The following is a 21,790-nucleotide window of genomic DNA, read 5'->3' on the forward strand; positions in this document are numbered from 1 at the left end:
ATAGCAGCACTTGGTAGACATAGGCTGACTCTGTACGTTAAAGGCCAGGATAGTCCACATTGGGAGTTGCAGGACAGCCAGAGCTACATAGTGAGACCCTGTCTCAAAAACAGGAAGGAAGGAAGAAAGGAAGGAAGGAAAGAAGGAAGGAAGGAAGGAAGGAAGGGAGGGAGGGAGGGAGGGAGGGAGGGAGGGAGGAAGGGAGGGAGGGAGGGAGAAAGAAAAGAGAAGAGAAGAAAAGAAAAGAAAAGAAAAGAAAAGAAAAGAAAAGAAAAGAAAAGAAAAAGAAAATTCTAGTTTAGAATTCCTAACCAAACTGCTCTATAATGACACCGAAAACCCACATAACTGTTCACAAATGGTGTCTTATCTTTACAACCATATCTGGGGAAGGACACGTCACATATGAATTCTTTCAAAACAAATAATGTATTTTTTGGAGTAAAGTCTCATCGAGGTATTTCATTTTCTTTCATCCCACTCTTCCATGCCTTCAGGCCACAACATTAGCATAAAGTGCTCAGATAGCTGATCACAGCAATCTGTCCCTAGACAATGTTGTCAAAGCAGCTTTGGGACCTGCAGTTTTCCCCCAAGTCAGGACCTCAGCTTTGACAGCTTGGCTTTTTTTGTGTCATTCTGTACTTTGACATCTCCAAAGCACCAAAGTGGTGTTCTCTCATTCACAGAAGAAAAAAAAAAAGGTCAAACCTGGACGATACTTTTTAAAAAGAACACATCCTGCAAAATAATTAAAGAACACTAGCCTTTTATGCTAATTTATTCTAATAGTGAACATCAATTGGGTGGAAATAAATTTTACTGTTTTACCCTTCTGAAACTGAGTGCAATTGCCTCTCATCACACTAAATGCTGATGTGTAGACTACAGGAAGGCCTGTGGCTCAGACATACTAAGTTCACACCAGGCACTCAGTGAGCTTAGTCACTAACAGACGAATACATTATATAAACATTTTATTTTCAAAAACATAGTTTTGTACACGTTGGTGATGATGATAATCATCTAGACAGATGGCTTAGAGATTGAGAGCACTTGCTGCTCTTCAAGAGGACCTCAAGAGTTTGGTTCCCGGCACCCACATCAGACAGCTCATTACCTTGGGTAACTCAATCACCAGGGCCTCTGATGCTTCCTCTGTCCTCTGTGGGCAGATGCCTGGCATCTGTCTGCACACACTTGGCAGACACACAGACAGACACATGAATAAATGCAAATGTAAAGTCAAGATACCAGCGTTAATAATAAAGCTAATTCATGTTTTCTTCTTGAAACTTCTACTGGATTGCTCAAAATGAGATTGCTGTTGGTTCTGTCTGTGTATCTGCTCAGTTAAAATGTAGTCTTTTTCACTTTGAGACAGCCGGGCCGAACCTTTCTCCTGGATCCTAACACGAGCCACTTATTTATTATAATATACCGAACAATATGCATTTTACATCGTGGAGTGTGAGAAGGCTTTGTTCTCAGGGGTTTTATTGTTGAATATTAAGACATTTTAAGTAGGGTTACTCAAGTCTTATATTCCTATAATTACATGGCATATCAAGTAGAAAATAAAGTACTCTCTATGACCTTGGTAATTCCATTAATCTCCAGGAATCTCAGTTTGGATTATTTGTTTCATTGTGTTATGTTTGTGAACTGGGTTGAGTGAAAGATTTCCTAAAGTTAGCCTAGATTGTTAGGTGATTTTTTTTAATGCTTAACACAGAGGCACTCTATAGGAAAAAGTTAAATAGACACGTGTTGCATGTAGTTTCACATGCATTAGTCTGGGATCGTCCATGCTTCTAGCCCCTCCCGGGTTCCCTTTTGTTTACCTGCCTTTGCTTCTTTGCTTCGGGAGGTGACTACACCACAGCTTCCACCCAACACCCTTGAATCTGAGGATAAAAGACACACACAGAATTAATTCCTTTATAATTTGCCTTCTTGGCACAATTGCTGAGGACATTTCTCTCCCACCTGGAAAAGTGTATTCTTAGCAATTAGTACTTCTGTCTCTTCATTTGTCCTAACCTTAGTGGCTAGTCCCACCTAGCCCCTGCCAAACATCTTTGGCCACCCACCTGTAGCGTAAGTCACAGGCCACGGGTCACAGCTCTTCCTAAGACCTCACACGATTGCTGCCTTCTTCTTCCTCTAAAGCATGGCAGAAAAAAAACCCTCTCCTTCCCTGGGTCTGCCTCTTCCTCCTGGGATCCAGAAGTCCTACCTGGACTTCTACCCAGCAATTAGCCCCTGACCTTCTTACTGGCAACTCCAGAACCAACCGGGGAACAGGGTGTTAGTATTAGAATCTCCCCTTACACACTGGTATTTTTTTTCACTTTTTGTAATATTATTTTTTTCATGATGGACTATAAACCCTAGGAAGCACATGAAAAATTGCTTATCTCTGTGGCATTTTTAGAGTCATTATTTCATGAAAGGGGCATATTCATTTATAACAAAAGCAACCTTGTAAGTGTATAGAAATAATTTTATATATTAGTATTAAATACTTACATGTTTTAAAAATTAGTAGTATATCTCTTTTGATCATAACATACCTTTAGCTGATATATAATGTATTTTCAATTAAAAGCTTGTGTGAACAAATTATATTACTAAGTAAATGGTCTAAACATAATGTACACATTTTCATGTATGTGGAAAGCAGTATAATAGAAAATCCATACATATAGACGAAATAAAACACTATGTACAGATATTAAAATAATTACAACTTTAGCTTCATTAGTATGCCTATAATGATAAAAGAGGTATATTTCCTTTGAGATAAATCAACCCAGTAAAGCCTAGCAAAGCGTAAGTCACTCCAAGGAACACCCCTTGGGAAATCCACCTGTCGGATTCAGTAACCTCAACAGAAGGTCTGGCTCTGTCCTTTGCTACCTGACGTGAGAGGCAGTAGCTGCAGATGTGAAATGTTAGCTGAAGGAATAATAACTAAGGGTCTGGTGGTCCTTTGTGGAGAAAAGTTTCTGAAATACTAACAATAATTACCTCACAAGAGAAAGAACTGACATAGATGTACCAAGTCAAAGTAAGGTTTGTTTTTATACTTTGCAGCTGGGCTTGATTTTGTTTCTATTGTCATTTTTCCCCTCTGATGGAAGAATTAGAAACAACATAAGTAATAGCAAAGCAAGTCACACGTTGGTTTTTGTTTTGTTTTGTTTTTTTAATTTTAGGTCAACCATGAGATTTCATGTCCAATATGACCCTGAAGTTTTATTTTAATTATAATATGTGCATATAGCATATACTGATCCTTCAGAGCTTTATGTTTGAAGACACCAAGCTCCTTTCTCCTAATTCTTCATAAAATTCTGAACAACTGCTAGCTTTATTCTCCCCATCAGTGGGTCTCCCTACTCTCATGGATCATAGGCTGACAATCCATGAGGGCAGTAGGAACAGAGATGTCGAGCAGGGGATAGTGTGGGGCGGGGCCAGGGGGGGTGCTAGAAGCTTAGTGAGCACATATGATGGATGACCTTACCAGGATGGGACCAAAAGTTAGAAAGCAGATTACTTTACTTAGGTTGAAGGCTTATACATTTTTTCAGGAAAATAAGGATAAGATCATCTAGGATGGGCAAAGGTCATTGGCTGGGAGATTAAGGTACCCAGCATGCCTCCTTAGCATGGGGAAGCATTTCAGGAAACTCAGGTGATAGGAGAAAAGAAGTTGATCCTGTAATCAAACGAAGGCTACATGACATTCCTCAGGTAGGGACTTTTGAATTCCTGAGACAAGGTCAGAGAAGGAGAAGACCCACTAATTTAGACAGTCTTCCACATTGCACTGAGACCAAAGGCTATCCAGTCATGGTAGATTCCAACTTTAATTAGAAGACTTTTCTCACACCCATTGTGCAGTGAGATACCAAAGTTTTTTTCTTCAGTTTAACTGGGTTTTGGTACTTGTTGCCCGATCTGCCTCCAAACACCTTATTCCCATGTTCCTCAGCCTTTAGCCATCACTATTAGACTCTCAAGTTGGATTTTCTTCATCATCTATAAGAAAGAACATGTAGTATTTGTCTTTCTCTGTCTAGCTTCTTTGGTTAACTTGGAATCCTTAAGTAATTATACAGGTCATTGCTTTAAACTAGGTCCTATCCTGGACCTAGACTGGAATTCGCATGCATCCATCCATACTTAAATGTGATGGAGTTTGGCATCAAAAAAGTGATATTTATCTGGCCTCCTGTAAGAACAAGAGAAATGGGAGATAAGAGTTACAAGTGCCAATGGGCAGCTTCACTTACTATGAAAAAGAGGAGTTACCGTAATCCTCTGTAGCCAGTAATATTTAATCCTTTAAACATAACTTAAAGGAATCCCTTGTTGATGAAGCCATAGTTTTCATTATTTTGCCTCAGTCTTACATGAAAAATAATTTTGAAATTATCAGTCATCTGGTTCTTCTGCTTCCAGTTTCTTCAGTCAACTTTTGATTGTTTTATTTTGTTTTTGCCTTGTTTTTTGTTTTTTAGTTGTCTTTACTTTTGTTTTGTTTTATTTGTTCCTTTTTTTAGCTAGAGCCCTTTTACATAGCCTCAGGCTGATATTAAATTCTCAGTTCTTTTTCTGAAAGCCAGGTATAGAGCTTGGTCATTGGAACACAAATTCTATTCTATAGAATGAAACATTGCTTGATGCTAAGATTATAAATAAAGCCAAATAATATCTTTCAAATACGTTTCTGTCATAGTGTGCTTCAATAAAATATCCAGGGAATGACGGAGTGAATAAGGACCAAAGTGATCAGCATTCTTATCAATTAAGTTTTGTTACTTAGAAGTAATAAAATGGATTTCCAGACCCTCATGGTCCAAATAATCTAACTGTAGCCATGGCTAATCAAAGACACTTTTAGAATAAATTCAAACTTTTATCTTATGTTTAGCTTAATAAAATCATGTAAAGAAATTGTTGAGTGCTTCAACAGTTCCTGAAAAGTTCTAAGTGAATTAAACCTCTGTGGAGAGTATTCTCAGTTGAAATATATCATCTGAAGACAAATTCTGAGGGTCTGTGGGACTGAGGGACTAGAGTCACTTAGTGTCACATCTGATGACCTGAGGCCAATCCCTGGATAGGTCAATTTTCTTGGTAGAAGGAGAAGCTGACTCCTGAAAGTTGTCCTCTGGTCTTCATATGTATGTTAAATTAAAAAATAATGTGGATAAATGTTCCAAGTTATTTCTAATCTCTTATGAAATAAAATGAGGAAAACAGGAAACAGATTTACAGGAGATAGAATGAAGACTGCACGGGAAGACAGCCAAATACAAGCCTTGGATAGATATTTAGAAGATTTCCTTCCTCACAGCCTGCAAAGAAATTAATCCAGTCAATGATCTCATGTTGGGCTTCTAGCTTTCATTTCTATGAGATAATAAACTTTTACCTGTTAAGTCCCCTCATCTGTAAGACATTCCTATACAAAAACTTTTCCTGATGTTAAACTTGGAAATGTTAAATTGTAAATGAACCCAGAGGGTTTATAACACCAATGTAAGAGTTCCAGCCAAAATATACTGTAGATGCTTGGCAGACAAAGAAGTGAAGGACATATAAGAATTGCAGAGTGACATAGTGCTCAATGACACTTCTTTTATTCTTTTAAACAGACTTTCATGAGGTCATGATCACATTTCTTACATTATGTATTCTCTGTATCTATTTGACATTGGTAGAAAAACAAAAGCAAAAACAAACAAACAAACAAAAAGCAGCTGAGGTAGTATGACCAGTAAAGCCTGGATCATGAAAAGCAGTGCCTTAGTTTGTCTAGAACAAGAGACCTGCTTGGAGCCCTATCTGCTTGAGGTTGATGAAGAAAAAGCATCAAATGCTGAAATCTGGTCACAGATCATCAGGGATCCAGATCAGGAACCCATTTAAGATTCATCCAAGTAGATTTAAGCAATATTGACGAAAGGAAAAGACTAAGGGATCACCTTCACTTCTTCCTTCTGGTGAGAGTGAGGTCAATTGAAAGAGAAAAATAAAAGACTTCTGATGGAAGGAAGAACTTCAGAGAGAAATGCACAGATGTCCAAAATCAATCACCTCAGGGGTGATTTAGCCAACTTTGAGGGATCTATTAAGATGGTGTGAATTAGTAACAGTTCACTTTTAAAGTAGGTTACAATACTGCATTCCAGTGAGAGTGAAAAGAAAACAAATAAAACCCAAAATGTAAAAATGGCAAAAAAAGTTCTGAAAATCCTTAAATCCAACAAAAGAAGTGTGTCAATGTCATCTTTTCTACAGTTGCTGGTTTTGCAGAGCATCAAATTGAAATATATATTGAAATAAAAGGAATTGTCAAGAGACAAAAAAAATCCTAAATAACATTATCAACTGATAACATCACTACTAATTTCATTTTGGAAGAAAAGAATAAATCTAACTCAAAAAAATGTGTGTGTGTGTGTGTGTGTGTGTGTGTGCTGGAGAGTTGTGAAAGACTTGGGATGTGGCACTAAGAACTTCTAATTATATGTGTACCAAGACCTACATTCTCAAGAGTTGTCTCTGGAAAGCACAGAGGATATAAAATATATAAGTATATTTTGGAGGTTCTAGATATGAACTCCAACTATAATGTAAGAGAATATAATTACTAATAATGATTGATGTGACATCAGTAACAATTAACACAATGGTCTTGACAATGAGAATCAATTAGCCCTAGCCGACTTGAGTCCCAGCAACTAATGTTCTAACCAAGGCTATCTGGCATAAATGCAGAATAACCTCTAGACACCTAGAAAATGCATAAATATCATTATTCAGAAGCAATGGCAGAATGCTATGTTGAACCTACCTTCCTTTCTGCTCATTTAATATGGAAAGAGTAGCTGTACTATGACAAATAGCAGGATTAGAACAAAAGGAAAAGAGACTGTCTTTGGTTTATATGACCATGAACAATAATGTGCATGAGGAACTGAGGAATCATACAGCTGCTGGATGAAGACCCTCTGAACGCCCATAAAAGTATTTTGTTGATACATATTGATGCAACATCCTTCACAGCTATCACAGATTCTGTTCCTCTCAATAAGTTCCTGAGAAGTTTTGCACAGTAAGGTATGTGTGAATGTGGATCCATTCATTCCTCAACTCAGGTCTCAACCCACCTCAAATTGCAGACTTTATGCTCTCTTTCTCCAAGGAAATAAATCTTTCTGGAAATATTAAGAAATGGGAGAGAGAGAGAAAGAGAGAGAACACGTTATAAGATTATGAGGGTGGCACCTGCAAGAAATATCATTCAGGTGAATAAATGACTCAGTGATGAAATTTGTTCAAAGGGCAGCAATGTGATAAAAATAAAATGAAATTCATTTATGATTTTTTTTGTACAATGTGACTGCAAACTAAATTAGAGTTAAGGAATGGAAGTTCATGTTCCAAGTATTGGTATGTAGTAAAGTTCATGGCTGGCTCATACAAGACCTTGGGTTCAGTTTTCAGGACAAAAACAAAGAAGGATAGGAGTTAGTTCAATTTGAGGAAGAAGGTTATTTTATTTTGTACAATTCAAAAGTTATTCATATGAATACTTATGGTCAAATTATAGGAACAAATATAATTTCATTTTAAAGCAGGATCACATTCACTAGCACATGATTTGATAACCAATTTGCCACCTTCATTTGGAATTTTTTTTTCCTCCTCTTGTGTGGGTCTACCAGCTTTGAGAAGCCTCTCAGAGTCCTCTGAACTCCTTTATTCTTTAACAAACTCTTTCCTGTTTACTCTTGTCCTGAATACACAGGTCATCAGCTTCAGTAACAACATACCTTTTCTCACATCAATTTTCTACCTAGTCCCCAAATATACCCGGGAGAGGTTGCTTCTTAATGCCTAAAGTTACTGTTTTCCTCACAGTGATGAAATATCTGAGGAAGGTAAATTCTGAGAAGTGAAGATTCATTTTGCAGTCACATTGTATAAGGTTTCAGTTCACAGTCAACCACTTGATCTTTTTTTGAACACAAGAAGGTAGACCATCATGAGATAAGAGCATGAAGAAATAAGTGTGTTGACCTAATGGTGCCAGGAAGTAGCCAAAGGGGAAGGGAGAAATTGGAAGGATGTATATCCTCCAAATATGGCACAGTTACTACTTCCTTAAACTAAGATCCAGCTTTTAAAGTCCCCACAACTTTCCACAATAGCACCACTAGCCGGGTCAATGCCTTCAACACATGAACACAGGGACATGTCCAATAGAAACCTTGAAATTCTACCACTGTCCTCCAAGACACAAGTCTGTCTCATAAGGCAGGATGCATTTAGTTTGTCTCTAGGTATTAGGATCGTAGGGTGGTGGCAGCTCCAGAAAGACCACACCAGACCAAACAGTTCCACATGAGGTTTATTGAGAGGTGAAAGGGCAAAGGTGGTAGTGGAAAGAGAAGAGGGGAAAGGGGGGAGGGTGTTCCTCTTATATATACATGTATAGTGACATGGTCACAGGTAAAGGTAAGCCCAATGGATTCTGGGAATATGATGATCATTGTCTTGGCAACAGGTCCTGGTACCAACACTAGGAGTTTTCAAAGTCTCCACTGTTTGGAACATTGTTCTAAATTTCAAAACAAAGGTCTCCTGAAACTAAAGGCAAACTCTCACCAGTGGACTCTGGTAAAGTGAAAAGAGGAGGCTGTGTTCCTTTAAGACACAACAGTACTGAGAGAATATTCTACTATGACAGGGAAAAAGCAAAATATGATCAAAACTCAGCAGAGGGAGCATTAAAAAAAAGAAGAAAGAAAAGCTTGGTGTAATCCCAGCACTCTGGGAGGCAGAGGCAAGCAGATTTCTGAATTCGAGGTCAGCCTGGTCTACAGAATGAGTTCCAGGACAGCCAGGGTTATACAGAAAAATCCTGTCTCAAAAAAAACCAAATCCAAAAAAAATGAGAAAAAATAAAAAGGAAGAAAGAAGAAAGAAAGAAGAAAGAAAGAAGGAAGGAAGAAAGAAAGAAAGAAAGAAAGAAAGAAAGAAAGAAAGAAAGAAAGAAAGAAAGAAAGAAAGAAAGAAAGAAAGAAAGAAAGAAAGAAAGAAAGAAAGAAAGAAAGAAAGAAAGAAAGAAAGAAAGAAAGAAAGAAAGAAAGAAAGAAAGAAAGAAAGAAAGAAAGAAAGAAAGAAAGAAAGAAAGAAAGAAAGAAAGAAAGAAAGAAAGAAAGAAAGAAGGAAAGAAAGAAGGAAAGAAAGAAAGAAAGAAAGAAAGAAAGAAAGAAAGAAAGAAAGAAAGAAAGAAAGAAAGAAAGAAAAATCAGTTCTTGGGAAACATGGCTGTGCACATCTGTAATTCTAGCTCTGAAGTTGAAGCAGGAGAATTGGAATTTTGAATCCAACTGGACTGTGGAGGTAGATTCCCCTCTTCAAAGCCCTTCCAAGATGGGTTTGTAATTTCCCATCCTGGGTTAAGGACAAGCAGTGCCATATTGTGCGGGTGGCCTCCTGGTGTCCCTGTGGGCAGCACCACCTGCAAGCTACACTCCCGTTAGCATCTGTCTTAGCAGGGTCCACAAAGAGCTTTTCTTTTCAAACATTCTACTTTTCTGGTATCTCTAACTTCCTGGGGTCTCCATTGTGTCCTTAACTTCAAAGGTTGCCCTGTCAAAGACTTCCCACAGAGATCCCAGCTCTCTGATACATTGCCTGCCCCCTAGGTTTTATTTTAAAGTCTGATGGAAGCCTACATAACTGTAATTCTTACATTTTCCATACCTGCAAAACCAGCAGCCCATGGATAATACCAAATTCACCCCCAGCCAGAACATTAGCTGCCCTTTGAGCATCCCCTCCACATTTAAACCAGGACTAGAATTACTTCAGAGTACCTGGACAGCTGATCCTGGGAAAATACTTCCCTAGGCTACCCAATGTGAGCAGTGTTCTCTCAAGGGAAGGTCTTCCAAATGAGGCCACAGTGAGCCCTGATGCCTGCTCAGATGTCTTCAAGGCATCTCCCTATTATTTCAGCCCATTGTATTGCCTTCTTTTTTAATGATGCTAATCTCTATAATACTTCCTGTGGCCCATCTTTTGTCTGTTCTTCTCTGGGAACACTCTAAGCTTTTCTAACATTTGCATTCTTTCTGCTTTGTGTTCATATTTCTCACTACACATTGATTAAACAAGGCCAGTAATATCCATGCTACATCTGCAGTTCCAAATTGTCCCCAGTCACCCAACAACAAGTCCCAGCTTAAATGTCTAAGTAACATTAACAGCTGTTTCATTCTGTCAGGTTCCCAAGAAAGTGTAGTAGTTTATCCCAATGAAGTGTTTGGGTTGCCTCAAAATCATTTCTAAAACTTAGCAACATATATAAAGATTCAGTGATGTGAGTGAAATATTCTGAAGAATTTAGGTCCTTTCCCTTTTAGAAACAAGAGAAAGTTTAGTACTTTATAGCCACGATGAACAATGTGTTCTTTTCTCCATGGTTTTAAGCATGAAAATTGTTTATTTGCTGAAGTCGAGGCAAAGTAAGAGCTAAGATGGAGAACACAGCAATGTTCTGATGTATCTGAAGGAGGAAAAGATGTAGAGACCATCTTTTGTTGTACTATACATGTGTATATGAAAACACATTATGAGATATGTAACTCCAATAGTGCTATGTGTTTAAATTCTAAATATGTCCATGACATCAATTAACTTAGAGGGCAGTTTGCCTAAATTTTGGTTGACTGACATGATTAGATATAGTTCATATATACTGTTTTAAGCCTTCCTATAGCCCTTGGCTATTTACGATTGGAAATGGCTGCTAATTTATATTTCTTTCTATAGCACAGTAACTGTGAGAGATCACCATGTCACCTCTGTGGGCTTAAGTTATGCTTCCATGTGAAATAACAAAAAGTTAATTACTGTTCAGAGCCTGCTGCTTCTGAGGGAGTAACTGCAAGTTATTTATTACCCTTTGTCTTGTTAATTATGTTAATTGTGCTGGATTAACAATGTCAACTAGAAGAATATTAATTAATTTAACAATTTAACAAGAACTTTTTTTTTGGTATTTTCTTCTGTTTCAGTCGATCTGTCTTTGGTGAATAAGGATGACAATGCCATCTATTTCCTGGGAAATTCCCTTGGACTTCAGCCGAAAATGGTTAGGACATACCTGGAGGAAGAGCTAGATAAGTGGGCCAAGATGTAAGTACCATGTTAAACAGTGTAACACCTGACAGAAGAATTTGGAAAATTATAAATGGTGTCTGATTTGGGTAAGTTACACCCTAGCATATTAGAACCAATGGAAACCTTATTTACAGTAATTATCCATACTAAAATATTTTGATGAAATAATCTCTGGATCAGAATAAGTCCAACACGGCAAACTTTTGAGAGTGAGAGAGTAAAACAACATATTTAAATATGTGATCCCCATTCCCACATCTAAATCAATGTAGCCATTTTATCTCACGTGGTTAATGACCAGTAAAGAAGACAACTCATGATTTTGGGTGTTTAGTGATGAATTCATGACTAAGCTAATAGCACTTCAAACATATGGAATACAGGCTTGTTAACATAATAGGCTGGGTGGCATTGATGATCATGGATGTACTGAGTGGTGTGTATCATCTACTCTTAGCATTCTTTTTTTAGTTTATTGATGTATTTATTTACATTTCAAATGATTTCCCCTTTTCTGGACCCCCAAAGTCCCATCAGTCCCCTTCCCTCCCCCTGTTTTCCCACCCAACCCTTCCCACTTCCCTGTTCTGATTTTGCTCTATACTGCTTCACTGAGTCTTTCCAGAACAAGGGGCCACTCCTCCGTTCTTCTTGTACCTCATTTGATATGTGGATTATGGTTTGGGTATTCCAGATACCAAGTATTCCAGATAACCTATTTCTAGATTAATATCCACTTATTAGTGAGTGCATACCATGATTCATCTTTTGAGTCTGGGTTACCTCACTTAGTATGATGTTCTCCAGCTCCATACACTTGCCTAAGAATTTCATGAATTCATTGTTTCTAATGGCTGAATTGTGTATATATACCACATTTTTTGCATCCACTCTTCTGTTGAGGGATACCTGGGTTCTTTCCAACTTCTGGCAATTATAAATAGGGCTGCTATGAACATAGTAGAGCATATATCCTTATTACATGGTGGGGAATCCTCTGGGTATATGCCCAGGAGTGGTATAGCAGGATCTTCTGGAAGTGAGGTGCCCAGTTTTCTGAGGAACCGCCAGACTGATTTCCAGAGTGGTTGTACCAATTTGCAACCCCACCAGCAGTGGAGGAGTGTTCCTCTTTCTCCACATCCTTGCCAACACCTGTTGTCTCCTGAATTTTTAATCTTAGCCATTCTGACTGGTGTAAGGTGAAATCTCAGGGTTGTTTTGATTTGCATTTCCCTAATGACTAATGAAGTTGAGCATTTTTTAAGATGTTTCTCCGCCATCCGAAGTTCTTCAGGTGAGAATTCTTTGTTTAACTCTGTACCCCATTTTTAAATAGGGTTGTTTGGTTTTCTGGAGTCTAACTTCTTGAGTTCTTTATATATATTGGATATTAGCCCTCTATCTGATGTAGGATTGGTGAAGATTTTTTCCCAATTTGTTGGTTGCCGATTTGTCCTTTTGATGGTGTCCTTTGGGGGGGCAAGAGAGAAGCTGAGAGTGAGAGAGGAAAGAGAGAGAGAAGGGAGAGAGGAGGGGCTGAGCAGCCCTTTTTTATAGTAGGCCAGGTAACTGTGGGGTAGAGCATAGGCAGAATCATTTCCTGAATCCTCCTCTTCTATAAGCTCGACTTTTCTGCCATGCTTTATCTCTTGATGTCACTATATTAAAAACAAATCTATTTAAACATTTAAAACTTTTCATTAATACATGACGGCTGCATATCTTGATGAGTGTGATATTTTGATTTATGCTTATGATTTATACCCATCAACTCAAGGTAACTAAGGTTCCCATCTAATTCTCATTATTTTTGAACCTGTGAGGTCTTGTCTTTTTTTAAAAAAATAATAATAGTTTATTGTGAATAATGATCCCATCAGTTTAAAAAAAATCCTAGAACTTAACTACTTCTGTCTGAATTCAGAGACTCACTTCTAACCCTCTACACTTCCCCTTGCGTATACAATATAGAGACACTTGTTTTCATTACTTTCATGTTCTTAGGTAAATAATCTGTTTTTATATATCTTCTCTCTTTCTACAGAAATTATTTATAAAACTGAAATTAGATATATTTGTTAAATATTTGAATCTCTTTACTTATTTCTGAATTGTAAACGCAAGTATTTTAAAGACCCCATCTCTGATCATATGAAAATAAAATTCGTTATGGAAATGAGTCCCACTTGAAGGTCAGCAAACAACATTTCAGAAAGATGAAGTCACTACATACGCATTCTGAAGCAGGCCATTTGGCACTCATAAAAATCTTCCGTTTCATGACCTTTCCTGAGCTCCTTGCCACCGCCAGCAGTGTTTACTTCACACTGCCTATGGGAGGCCCACTACCAGCACCCTTAGGTAACACAGCAAAGTTCTTAATGTTCGTGGTTAAGAACGAGAGCTCTCACATTAATGCAAGATTGATGAAAGCTTATATAATTTATTAAGCATGTTGTAATTTCATCTCCGTGGCTTTTATGTGTAAGTTTCAGAATACACATCATCACATTTGAAAGCATTTTGGACTAGGAGGTTTTAGTGTTTAATAAATGAGGGTCACAGTTAATAAAAATGGTTGATATTCATTTCGGTCCTTAACATTCGAGAGTGGAGTTAAATTGGATGATTTTGCACTTTTGAAAGTGTCTTTCCCCCTTGAATACTCAGGCAGTCAGGCTTTGCATTTTTATGCTCTAGGTATTTAAGAGATGCTGCCCCGCTGCTCCATTCATTCCGCAGCACACCTCAAACCACCGAGGGCTGGTTGATGATTGTTGAGATGTTACAATTAGGTTTCAGGATAGCGCCTGTCTCCCAGAGCATCGGCTATTGTTGCATTTCCCTTTCATGTTTTACTTTGTCAGTGGAGACAAAGCCCAGAGTCTTAGTTAAGTCCTCCCAGTGCTCATTAAACAAATGATTCACACAGGACTGTGCTTTAAGACTGAAGGCGATGAAAACGGAATTAAAGGCCTTTTCTAAGCCAAAGAGCGCCACCCCTTCTTGCTTTGATCCCTTTACTTTCCTTTCCCCTCAGCCCTGGAGACCTAGTCAACCCTGTGGCCCTCCTTGGTCCTAAATAGCAGCAGGGTTTCAGATGTGCAGTTTCACTTCCGGTCCTCATCCACCCTCCCCCGCCCCACCTTGCCGGCACATCTTTGATCCAAAAACAGTTTTTATTTGTCTTTTTTTTTCTCCCCAAAATATTTAATTTGAAATTCCACTCATAGCCTTTTCTCTATGAGACTCTGTTGGAAAGATTTTTTTTTTTCTTATCAACTTAGCTCCGAATAATGAGAGGGTCTGCAAACTTTTTGACAGTGGAGAGAAAGCAGGTTGTTCCGAGCAGACAAAACAAAACTTGTCTTAATGGAGTGGCTAGCTAAAGAGGAGGGCACGAGGGATAGCTTTAGTGATTCCTAGGGAAACACAGGAGGTTCTGTGTGACCCTTCACAGCTGGGCTAGAGTTAGTGAGCAGTATTCTTGGCTGTACACTTCCAGGAAGCACAGTAGAAAACTGAGTTTGTCCCTACCTCAAGGAGCCCTTTAAGTCAAGTTTAGACCATTTCTTTTTTAAAATTTGCTCCGTGTGCACACGTTTCCATCTAAACATGATTTCATTTAAACCGTGGTAGGCTGTCCGTCTTTTCTGTTGCATTTCTGACTATTGTTTTAGTTTCCATATAATCTTCCATTTTGCCATTTGACCGTAGATCCGCGACTTGTCAGTATTGTGATAAGCTTTATCAGATTCAACGTTACTCTCTCTGCATCCTTCAAAACACTTTTGCTTCAAGGCTGATACTTAAGCCAGGTCTATGCCTCTCTCATTTGACCAATGACACTTCCGGAGGACCCTGCTATACCTCTCCTGGGCATATACCTAAAGGATTCCCCGGCATGCAATAAAGACACATGGTCCATTATGTTCATAGCAACCTTATTTATAATAGTCAGAAGCTGGAAAGAACCCAGATGTCCCTCAAAGGAGGAATGGATACAGAAAATGTGGTATATTTACACAATGGAATACTACTCAGCAATTAGAAACAATGAATTCACAAAATTTTTAGGCAAATGGTTTGATCTGGAAAATATCATCCTAAGTGAGGTAACCCAATCACAAAAGAATAAACATGGAATACAATCTTTGATAAGTGGGTATTAATTAGCCCAGAAGTGCTGAATACAGAAGGCACAAATCGCATAACAAATGACTCCCATGAAGAAGTATGGAGAGAGTCCTGATCCTGGAAAGGATTGATCTAGCATTGGAGGGGAATATAAGGACAGAGAAAAAAAGGAGGGAGGTGATTGGAGAATGGATGGAGAGAAGAAGGTTTATGGGACATATGGGGAGGGGGGATCTGGGAAAGGGGAAATCATTTGGAATGTAAACAAAGAATATAGAAAATAAAAATATTAAAAAAAGAAAATTCTCAATCAAAGAAACCTATTAGCTACATCATGTTTTTTTCCTTTTTAAAAATTCCAACATAAAGTGATACGTTTCAATGTGATATTTTCCACACAAAATTTATTTTTGTTGTTCCTCTTTCCCTCTACTTGGTCCTCCCGTCCCTGGCTTCTTCTCATCTCACCTTTCATGTCTTATCATGGGACTCCAGTCCCATCTTCCAAACATCCGTTATAGAGTCCCATTTCTAGTTTCCCGGCATACATTGACCCTCGTGTTCACATATGTTTCAAATGATAGAGAATATGCATTATTTCTCACCCTGAGTCTGGATTATTTCGTGTAATAGAATGATTTCCAGACCTATCATTTTACTATAAAATTTCATAATTTCATTTTCCTTATAGCTCAGTAAAATTCTCCTGTATGCATGCCCAGTATTTTCATCATCCCATGAAAGGATAGTTACTTTTCTATAGCATAGCAATACATGTGCATAAAAGTGTCTCTATATATCCTGTATTAGAATATGTCCATAAATAGCATTGAGATGGTAAGAAACAGGAGAGGGGACTTGGAATTCAGTGAGATACTTTCCCCCTCACCCTAGATAGATTTTCACTCAGAAATCAGAGTGCCAAGAATCGGTGCCTCACAAATTTATTTATTTTTTATTGGATATATTCTTTATTTACATTTCAAATTATTTCCCCTTTCCTTGATTTCCCCCTCCCTGCAATTCCCATAAGCCCTCTTCCCTCCCCCTCTTCCCACATCCACCCCTTCCCACTTCCCTGTTCTGGTATTCTCCTACACTCTGTACTGAGTCTTTCTAGAACCAAGGGCCACTCCTTCCTTCTTCTTGGACATCATTTGTAACCCGTCCGGCGGGTCAGTTATTCCAGGGTTCCGAAGGGGTGCTACCTGAGGGTCAAAGGGGGGAGAGAAAGAACGAGGCCAGGCAGAGAGGGGTTCAATTGTCGAGGCCTCGTTTAATGTTCTGGGGTACACAGGTTTTAAGGCTTTCAGGAGTGACGTGCCCCAAGGCAAGGACAAAGGAAGGAAGGGCAATCTTAGCAGTTTCAGCAGGAAGAAATAAGGGTCCTCCGGTGGAGACAACAGGTGTTTGCACAGGCTGGAGCCTGCCGCAGTTATCTCAGGACTTCCTTCCACCGCAATTACTGGAGTCTGCGGGTGTTGACGCAGGCAGGACCATTCTGCAGTTATCTCGAAACAATGGCTAAACCAATGCCCATGGGAGAGGCTCTTGTTTGCTTTTCTCAGGGCCTTTACCCTGTCAGCCAAAGTGAGGGTCTCTACTGGCTTCCCACAATCATTTGATACATGGATTGTGTCTTGGGTATTCCAAGCTTCTAGGCTAATATCCACTTATCAGTGAGTGCATACCATGAATGTTCTTTTGAGACTGGGTTAGAATGTTCTTTTGAGACTCACTCTCTAGCTCCATCCATTTGTCTAAGAATTACATGCTGCGGAAAACTCTGGGAATATGCCCAGGAGAGGTATAGCAGGGTCCTCTAGAAGTGTCGTGCTCAGTTTTCTGAGGAACCACCAGACTGATTTCCACAGTGGTTGTACCAGCTTGCAATCCCACCAGCAGTGGAGGAGTGTTCCTCTTTCTCCACATCCTTGCCAACACCCAGGAATGAACCCACACACCTATGGTCACTTGATCTTTGACAAAGGAGCTGAAAAACAAAGGAGTGAAAAAAAGACAGCCTTTTCAACAATTCAATTGGAGGTTCAATTGGAAGTCAGCATGCAGAAGAATGGGAAATGATCCATTCCTATCTCCTTGTACTAAGCTCAACTCCAAGTAGATCAAGAACCTCCACATAAAGCCAGACACAATGAAACTAATAGAAAAGAAACTGGGGAAGACCCTTGAGGACATGGACACAGGGGGAAAGTTCCTGAACAGAACACCAATAGCTTTTGATCTAAGATCAAGAATTGACAAATGGGACCTCATAAAATTACAAAGTTTCTGTAGGGCCTAGCAAATTTAAATAATGAAATTCACAGCACACAGCGGGTGACTTTTATGTACATGTTAATTGTTGGGAGTATGGTATAAAATGGGTCAAGATCCTACGGAGCAGGAACAAGTGCAGCATACAGTGGTTACTCTGGGGGCTTTTAAAGAACTTACAGCAGAAAGTGGGATGAGGCACAGAGAGGGGGTGCCCTGCTCAGTGAGTCCCATGGGGTCCTCTCAGTATCAGTCAAAGCTTCCAGGCAAGGGTGCTTGTTTAGCTGAAGGGAGATAAGCAGAAACCAGACCAGGAACGAGACCTCCTGTGGGATGCCTGACCTCTAACTAAGGCAAAACCAAGAATAAGAATAAGATTAAGAATAAGAATAAGGAAATATCTTTCTGTATTCATGATGCTCCCTGTACTGATGGCTGACAGGTTTTGGTGTGTGTGTGTGTGTGTGTGTGTGTGTGTGTGTTTTACTACAAAAACTTTGAATTTACTAAATAGCCTAATATAAATTAAAGTTTGTTGTCTCATTGGTAAAACAAATACTGAAAAAAATCACAATCTTAACAGTAGCATTCAAAGTATCAAAATACTTTGATAAAGAGAGATATCTCATAGGTCTATGGATGCCGAGGTAGGAAATGTCATGTTCTTTTCTTTGTACTTGCATATAGACATTCTGCCTATTTATCTACAGCATAACTTACTTCTGATTGTAACCAATCTTACACTCAATATATAACATGTTTGATTATTTAATACTAAAGAAAAGTCAATAATCAAAACACAGAGTTTTAGTGCTAGACTTTATAAAAAACTTAAAATAGCAAAATACCATATACTAAAAAAAAAAAAAAAATAGAAATGCATTTTCTCACAATACTCCAAAATTAAAGTCTGAAAAGACTTAGAGCCCACTGAAGGCTGCTCTTTATTTCCCAGCTGCTTCTTTTTCCCATGTCACAAGTGATGGACAAGCTACTTTTGCAGTATTAGGAAGATTCCCAACCCCTGGTTTAAATGCTACTTCTTTAAATACAGCTAAATTGATGATTTATATTTTTACTTACTACTTCTGTAGAACTATATCTAGACTCTGGTCATACACACTGTTTCTTTACCATTTCTACTTACTGAAGACAAAGATTGCAAAACCCCAAATTTCATTATTAGCTTTTTCCTCTGTGTTTGCTTTAAAATCCTTATTACTGTTATTTTGTAATTTGATTTTCATTCATGAGATTTCTAAAGTTGATCTTAACAGGTAAAATTATATTTTAATTTAATATATGTGTTCTCTCAAATGAAATTATTTATATAATTCTAACATTTGAAATAGAAAAGTTGTAACATAAACTTGCTATAAAATTTTTATCATAAATTTGCTATATAATAATTATCAATAAAATTGCTATAATTTTGAACATGGCTATCATAAACCTAATATACTAACACTCTGGAAATTGAAGCAAGAACTGTGTGTTTGAAAATACCATTAGATAAAGGGCAAGACCTTGTCTCAAAAATGAAAAAGAAATATCCTACATTAATAAATAATAATATTCTTCAACCCCATGGAATGTGAGAAAAGAGAGGCTATCTATAAGATCTGAGGGAATGCTTTGTTTTAAATATTCAATAATAGTCTACATTATTTAAAGGAAAGTAACAAGTTAATAATCATAATCCATCAAAAATCCATCAATTATAAGAATGTGTGTTACATTGAGAAACATACATTACATCCCAAAGACAGAACCTAGAACCATGGTATGTAAGTCATCTGCATTCCCAAATCTGCTAGATTGATGCTATCTTGGAGGAAGGCCTGCTGTGTTTGTGCTCTCACAGGGCTTTTGTAAAAGACTGATAGCCTAAGTAGGATTAGTTAAAGAAGAAATGTCCTGATGATTTATACTTCAGGAAGGCTCCACCTAACTGACATGGGATGACTTACATGGCACTGTGCTTATGGCCAGTGCAGTGATGAAGTCGGCCAGAGGCATCTTCATCTAAAGACCACTACAACAGTTTTATGTAACTGTTCGTTTCGTCTTTTAAATAAAAGGGAGCACATGAATAAAAACAAATACAGATTTTTAGAACAATTGTTAGCTATTCATCAATTGGGTCATGGATAAAATTGTGTTTCATTAAGAAAAGCTGTGAATATTTATGATTTACTTACTGGAAAAGCTTTCTAAAATCAGGCTTCTTCTCATTTTGTAGGATGGATAAAATATGGACCTATTTTAAAGAGAATCCAAACTTCTATTAACTTCCTAATTAGATGTTGTATCCTAAAATCTAATTTCATGAGCAAATATTGCTTGTAGCCACCTCACAAAACACCCCACTCTTTGCAGTGATTAATGCTGTGGTATTAGTTACCTCCTCACATTCCTTTCCCAACATCTGTAAAGGATTGCATCTGTGCTAAGTTTATTTTAAGCTACTTTGAATGAAAGCAATCTCGTATCTTTCTTAATTCTAACACATATGTTTATAACTGCACTTCAATCTACATCAATTCTTCCTAATGACAGGCCACTTTACTTTGAGTTTATTTGGATAAAATGTTCTAAAATACATTTCACTACCCGAGGCTAGTGAGCTGACAAAATGAGGAAGTAGCCTTAGTATGTAATATTTTAAAGAGAGGGAGATGCCAAAAGCCTTGTAGGGAGAAACATATCCCTAAAGATTATTACCATGGTGTCTACCAGAGTGAGAAGTAGGTGGCATAATATTCTGAGATATAAATTCTCTGAGGCAGAACATAGAATTTTACTACCTAGATGTAATAAGATATATTGTGCTATCAGCAAAGGCCATGGAGCTCTATGTGATTAAAATAAAAAAGGATCCAAGTATCTGCCTTTAACTACCATTTAATGATAATGATTTTTGTCTTTAACATTTATATTGGGAGTCCAGAGAGGCAAGCTGCAGGCTATCTAATAATAACATGAATAATAATAACTAGCAATTGAATTGCCCTTTCCTTCCTCCTAGTTCTTAGCAGCCTATGTTTATTCACACAGAAAGTTCTTCTCCTTCATCTCAGTTTATATGGTAATGGAAATATTGGCTTAAAAATTCCTGTTATGTACCACACGTTGATGAAGGCAGTTAAGCATTAGATTTACATTAGAAGAGATGAGTCAGCAAAGGAATATTGTGCATCCATCTTCTTTATATGTTCTCTCATTTACTTTTCCGGCCAACCCTATAAGGAACATATTGTCACTTATTTATCTACTTCTACAGAGGTGGAAGACTATCCCCTGTAAGCTTCTAATAAGTGTGGTTTCCCTCCAATAGAGACCTGAAGTTGACTCATACTTTATGATAGAAGCCAACTAGCGAACATTCAGCTTGTGTTTTTCGTAGCATGGCATCAAATATGCAGGCGTCCCTGCTCACCACAAGCAGATGAGAATTTGAATTGGTGGAGGTAAACATTGACTTCTTGTAGATAGAAAGCATGTGCAGAAGCCTTATTTCCTAGTCTACAAGGTGTCAGACTCAGACCAATCCATTTCAGAGTTATGGAAGACATGAACAGGCAACAGGCACTCTAAAGGCTCCTCTAAACAATTTGATTCAATTATTTCATCCATGTGTATTATTCTTCCTCATATGATGGAAATTTCTTTGTACTGAAGTATTCTTTTGTATTTTCTGCCCCTCCCCAAAACCTGCTAGAAAATTTACTGCAGTAATAAAATTTACTGCAGTAATGTACTGAGCTGTGATATGATAGGCCAATCACTACAAAATAGATAAAAATATAGTGCTGATTATGATAGTTACTAAATTTTATTATTTCCATAAAATATCATCACAAGTATAGTCATTGTATACACTTTATCACATTAATAAATTTTGCCTTCCCAAAACACAATAGTACATATAATTTTGCTGGCTACAAGTATGTAAGTAGAGTGTTCCAAAAGTCTTGAACATTTCAAAAATAAACAAAAACAGAGTAGCTTAGACTGGAAAATGCTTTTAAAACATGAAATAGCACATGTCTAATCTCCCATCAACAACAGTGAAAAAATGTAAGCAATAAAAATAACTCTTAAACATGATAATCAGGTATCACTTCTCAATTTTAAAATGTTATACATTAATATT

At 37.8% G+C, this 21,790-nt stretch overlaps 1 protein-coding gene across 2 annotated transcripts in view; it reads left to right on the forward strand.

Annotated features, from left to right (window-relative positions):
- Kynu (kynureninase) overlaps positions 1 to 21,790 on the forward strand; it is a 141,147-nt gene that overhangs the window by 20,174 nt on the left and 99,183 nt on the right. For both annotated transcript variants that reach the window (XM_052182434.1, XM_052182435.1), the window contains one exon: positions 11,112 to 11,232. In XM_052182434.1, coding sequence (XP_052038394.1) covers positions 11,112 to 11,232 — 121 coding nt within the window. The remainder of the gene's footprint in view (positions 1 to 11,111; positions 11,233 to 21,790) is intronic.

Source organism: Apodemus sylvaticus, chromosome 5 (genome assembly GCF_947179515.1).
Source record: "Apodemus sylvaticus chromosome 5, mApoSyl1.1, whole genome shotgun sequence".
NCBI lineage: Eukaryota > Metazoa > Chordata > Mammalia > Rodentia > Muridae > Apodemus > Apodemus sylvaticus.